Source organism: Lolium perenne, chromosome 1 (genome assembly GCF_019359855.2).
Source record: "Lolium perenne isolate Kyuss_39 chromosome 1, Kyuss_2.0, whole genome shotgun sequence".
NCBI lineage: Eukaryota > Viridiplantae > Streptophyta > Magnoliopsida > Poales > Poaceae > Lolium > Lolium perenne.
In genome coordinates this window covers 195,358,806-195,364,674 of record NC_067244.2, presented here as the reverse complement: position 1 = coordinate 195,364,674, position 5,869 = coordinate 195,358,806, and the positions used below count along the sequence as shown (strand labels likewise).

The following is a 5,869-nucleotide window of genomic DNA, read 5'->3' as shown; positions in this document are numbered from 1 at the left end:
ATGTTGAAGCAAGAATGGCCTTCCTTTTGAAACCGACATTTGCTTGTACCTTTCCATGCAATTATATCCTATATGTTGTAAAAAATGCAAAAAAAAAAATATGAAGATGCAAAGAGCACGGCAAACTAGAATGCAAAATAATGCAGAGAATGCAACTCACCCGATCAACTAGATTAGTATCTATATTTTTAGAATGTGCTCGATTTTAGAGAACCCGCAATCGGCATTATCCTCAAGGGTGCTGCTACACTCAGGTCAACCTAGGTATAGCTTACACCAAGGTCACCTCGAAAATCGGGTGTTTTCCTTTTACGTAAAGCGATAACTTTCCTCAAATAGATAATAGTGGGACTACGCGTGAGATCTTGCGCGTGGAAGCGTTGAAGCATAAACGCGATAAAATGCCGCGAACCTCCCACGCGTGGGATCTTGCACTGTGGACGAAAGAATCACACGAGAGGGGCCACGGAGACCAAACAAGGCAAGGTGGCGCGCCCTACCTGGTTGGGTGCGCCACCCATGCTTGTTTGAGCCTCAGGCATCGTCTCGGGGCCCCTTTTAACCCACGTTTCTGTTTTGCCCAAAAACCCAAGCCATATTTTTCCCGAGATTTATTGAGGCGGCTACAGAGGCAGAAGGCCTCTCCTGCTCTGGAAGAGGGCATATCCTGACCGGAACCTCCGGTGAAGGGGAAATCGACACCATCATCATCACCGCTCCTCCTTGGCTTGGGGGAGGTATCTCCATCAACATCTCCATCAACACCATCATCACCACCATCTCCATCTAGGAGATCGACTTCATCTCCCTCGTAGTTTGTGTTGAATTGAACCCTGATATTGTTTTGAGGCTAGTTGCATGTTTTTGATTGTTACTTTTTTTTATTTGGTGGAGAGATTGTATATTCAGATTGTGTTGTAACCATTATGCCTCTGGTCCATATCATTTTTGACACTTGTGAATAGTTTCCCATGTTCCTGAGGGCATATGATGATGTGGCTATGATTTTATATGATGTGCAATGAGTATTTGGTCAAGTTTTTATCTTTTATATTGTTCTATGATTGTTTTATGTGAATAGCCACTGCATATTACTGCACCTATATGGGCTTATAGGGCAACACTTCAATGTAATGAATGAGTATTGGAAGAGAACGAATGACAGAAACCGTTTTTCAATATTTTGAGTTGCATTAGATGGGTTTATATCGGGTGCTAATGACCTTATTGCTATGGTGGGATATTTATGTCCTAATGATTTCTATACTTGCACATGAAAATAGCTCTAGGACTCATCATAAGGGATGTATTTTCTCATATCCATGGCTACACCTAATGTAGGCTATGCCCCTAATTAAATGAAACTTAACAAAATATTTACCATGTTGTGTAGAACTATGATTAGTAAATCCATATCCCCCTTGAAAACACTTGTTTTATATAAGCACACACATTTGAACTTGTCCTCTTGCTGCATAGAGGATTGGACTTTCTCTCATTGAGAGCATTTACATATTGCAATTATTTTCTACACTTTACTTTATAGCAAACTATACTCAAAACACCAAAAATAATATTTTATTATTATTGTTTGTTTGTCAAATCCGCTAACCAACACCTTCAGCTCCTCGTGAGTTCGACAACCTTTCTTATTAAAAAGTACTACAATTAATCTTCTGCACTTGGTAGCCATCATGTGCCGCTCCCTCCAGAATCAAATGGTCGGAATAAAAATATGGGTGCGCGCGACCGAATACCACTTGATCCATCAAACTCCAGCATAAGGTGCATTGTTATATTCGCCGGCGGAGCCTTCCGAAACTCATCACTCTGGCCAAATCAAGATGGTGAGGCCTAAGGAAGGTTTTCATCTTTGCACAAGAGAGACCCTAGGACCGCCACCATTATTCATGTCACGCCATCGATCATCCCAGGCTGGCCGAGGCAACGCGGCAACACTAAGCATGGGTGCGGCGGCAACTTAGTCGACATTGTTAAAAGCTTTCGAACAATGACTTTCCCCTGACTCAATATCTTCAGACACATGGACGATGGCAACATAAATGGGAATGGCTCTGCTCATGCCTATCCTCTTCAAGATCATGCTAGAGTTTCTTACTTTTAACATGGAATTACATGTGATGTGTTTATCATATTTAGATGTCATATGTTCATCTAGTTTTTTTTGTTGGCAGTCCTGTTTAATTCATACTTTTGATTTCATCTACTGTTTATTTCTGTTAACTCATATGATAATTTACTTACATTTCTACAAGCAGGACACACACAGACAATAAAGTGACGAAAAAATGTCTCTTGTATCCTTCTGCTTTATGCTAGTGGCTGTCGTTGATTCTCGCACATTTTGGCGAGTGTGTGAATACCGGAGACTTTCCGGTGATCCAGACCAATCCTGCAACGTCCCGGTCATGTCATGAGACAAACTGGACCTTCTGGCCTAAAGTCTCTTCCGACGCCGACGTCGCGCGCCGGCACCGATCAACACGAACACAACTGCGCGTGCGATTTCCTCTTTCCCGACGACGATGCAAGAACAACAGAGCTGTTCGATCAGTTCAGGACGCCGGCGAGTGGAGGAAGAGGCAGATCGCGGAGCAGTCGTCGACGGCGACGTCCCTCCGCTTGCGCCTCCACGCGCGCACGGCGCACTCGACCAGGCGCTTCGCCGCCTTCTCTCTGTCCGGCGTCGCGGCCACGACCCGCACCGCCTCCTCGTTAGAGAGCACGTCCCAGACCCCGTCGGTGGCGAGGATGACGAACTGGTCCCGGGCGGTGATCCGCCGCCGCGTCACCTCCGGCGCCGAGATCACGCCGTAGTCCTTGACGCAGTAGTCGCCGAACGCGCGCGACATGGCGAGCCCCGGCGCGTCCCGGTCGGGCAGCCACACCCGGTGCACGCCGGGCTCGTCGCCGAGGCTGTGCACGCGGCCCTTGCATTGCCTGATGCGCTCCTTCTCGTCTGCATATCAGACTACGAGGTAAGTCGGCTGTTCATGTCAAAGAATGTGTACAAAAAAAAGATGTTTCTCTTCTCGCAACGACTTACGGGGTAGGTCGGGTTTAAAGTCGACGGTGAGCTGGACGGCGGCGAGGCCTCCGTCGTCGGACGTGGTCCCAAGGACGGCCCGCGAGTCGCCGACGTTGGCCACCACCATCATGTCGCCCTGCTTGACGACGGACAGCGCCGTGCAGCCGCTGTTGAATGCGTCCAGGCGGCGGCTTCGGCGGAGCTCTTCGTCGACCGCGGCGGCGGCGGCCAGGTAGGACTGCCTCCAGAGGTCGAACTGGTAGTCGCAGAGCATCTTCTCACCGTCGATGAGCGACGCAAGCGCGACGGCCTCCTGCCAGTGGCACAGCAGCGATGGTGGCAGCGAGTCCCGGACGGCCTTGGCGACGTAGTGGCCCCACTGGCCGTGCCCGTCGAAGATGCCGCAGAAGATGGAGTCGTCCTGGCAGCCGAATCCCTGAAGAGAAAATCAACAAGGAAAAAGATCCATGAGAAACTGAGATAAAAACCATTACAGACACGAGAAATAATTATGGAGAAATTGAAATGCTTTCTAAACTCAACTGAAATGGTTTGTTTGTTTTTCCTTTTTTGTCAACAGCTGGCCTGACATTTTGTGTAGTAGAATTTAACTTTCATTGACTGTTTCGCATCGGGAAAATGGAAATCGTTTATGTGTGACATGATAGATCGACAACCAACTGAACCAGCCGGCCCTTTTATGCTGATGGTCATCGTTGTCCCTACTCAAATGAATACTCAAAAATAGCTAAACCTAAAATCATTGTTTCAAAGCTGACCTGCCTACATTTTTATGCAACGCAAATAGGTTAGTCAGTACCAGTTTTCTAAACTATGCACAATGCAACCCTGTCAGGCTTAAACCTAATAAAAAATTGGCCGTCTGGAGAATATAAACCCAATTTTCTTAGCAAGACATAGGAAATGATATCTTGACATTCCCATCACAATCAGCAAGTTAAGAGTTCAACTAACCAAAGCTACTTTGGAGTATTCAGATACCAAGAAACCGAACTCCTTTCTTGCTCCATCAAATCAAGACACGTACCCTCCCTCTTTTGGAGGATAGAAGTGATGAAACCCCTTAGAGGCCAAAGGGGAGCACCATATCCAAGAAGGCAAGAACCATGTGAACAACAAGCTCCAAAACCTATCTTTGTTAGTATGACACGTAAGAGGAAACAATACGTAGCCTAGCGAATGGCCTAATTCCACTAGTTTTGGCTGTTTGTACCGACTACCGAAGACCAAGAAACCAACTGAAGCATCTCGCAAGAACATCAGAAAAATGGTTAGGTAATCGTAAGCAACGGGGACAGAGAAGCCAATACTTTAGTGCACACGCAAGCACAGGGAACTGTTTAAGTTCTTCTGTGGCCAGAAATGAGGTCAGGTCGGCAACTAGTCCGAAGTCCTAACCATGCCCCATCTCCTTCTTTTCTGGTAAACTAAACAGAGAGGAGCAAGGCTAACGACGACCATGTCACCATGACAGCATCGTGGTTCCAACCTCCAACAAAGGCCAGCGACAGAGTAACGAAACAGAGCAGCAGCGGCGATCGATCGAATGAACGAACGAACTCACTCACCTCCCAGACGATGGAGCAGTCCTGGTTGGTGCCCTTCTCGCCGCGGCGGGAGCAGACGGCGGCGAACGTCTCGGAGCCCTCGCCCCACAGCGTCCCCGACGTGCGCAGCACCGTCCCCTGCTCCTCCTCCTCCTTCTCCTCGCCGGCCTTCCTCTCCTTCCCTAGAGACATCGAACGGGCCAGCCCCTGCAGCATCGACGAGATCTGCCGCATTCTCGCCGCCGAAGACCAAACCCTACCTCGATCGGTTGGTTCAGCTACTTCACCCACGAGCTTCTTATCTCTCTCTTGCTCTGTTAATTTCTTGGCTACTTGGACGAGCAAGAACAGAGCGTAGACCGGGGATGGCGATGGCTGGGCTAGAAGCGGGGTTTCTTTAGCTTAGGAGATGTCCCGATCGATCGACCGTTTCTCCTGGGTTTTCTTGATCCAGGACCTTGCTTTGGATTGAAGAAACGAGCTTCTTGGACTGGATATATGGATAGGATTGGATTGGATGTGAACTTCGGCAATGAAGAAAGTGTAGAAGAAGAGCTGAAAGCGAGGATATATTGTTGGCTGCGCTGCGGTCAGACACCCTGGGAAGGAGGGCGCGAACTGTGGTGGAGGTGTTAAGAGGGCTCGAGAGGGAGCTTTTAAAGGAGGGGGAAGAAGAAGAGGTGGGAGACAGAGCCGTGGGTGCAGGGGAAGCTCGCAGCCGCACACCATGCAACAGACCGAAAGCCACGCGGGCCGCCCGTCGCTTGCACAGCAACACGTACGTGCAGCGGTGCGCCGGGAACGGGACGGGTCCTATCTCCTATGGCTTTCCCGCCGGTGTCGTGGATAAGTTCATCCATCCACCCCGACACGGTTCTGTTTGTTGTGCCAGCTTATTATGCCGACGGCTGCGACGCACCATGGCGTGTGCAACAGCGCAAGGCCAAAAAACGGACACGGGTTAAGCTATGGGTCTTGCTAAGCTTTTTTCATGTTGTTTGAACAAGTGTCTGCTTAGCTTTGGGATGCCGTGGACAGCCGGCCTCATCTCCCCTTAGTTTCTTTTGAGCAGGGATCAAATGTTCATGAGATAGCACTCAGTTAAAATTCATATTTATTGTTTCAAAAAATAAGAAAAATCAAACATGTAAAACACCTCTATAATTGTGCAATTATACCGAATATTTGAAGATTCATGCTATCATTCCCACAATTTAATCATGCTTATGATTATTCGAAATCTCGTGAGAAC

General features: G+C 48.2%; 1 protein-coding gene across 1 annotated transcript; it reads right to left on the bottom strand.

The window, feature by feature from the left end:
* Positions 1 to 2,200: 2,200 nt before the first annotated feature.
* LOC127317504 (probable protein phosphatase 2C 48) lies at positions 2,201 to 5,251 on the bottom strand. Its single transcript, XM_051348060.2, has 3 exons — positions 4,639 to 5,251; positions 3,068 to 3,485; positions 2,201 to 2,980 (listed from the first exon to the last, which is right to left on the bottom strand). The coding sequence occupies exons 1-3, from the start codon at positions 4,849 to 4,851 to the stop codon at positions 2,577 to 2,579; spliced, it is 1,035 nt and encodes a 344-aa protein (XP_051204020.1). The 5' UTR covers positions 4,852 to 5,251; the 3' UTR covers positions 2,201 to 2,576.
* Between the last annotated feature and the right edge of the window lie 618 nt (positions 5,252 to 5,869).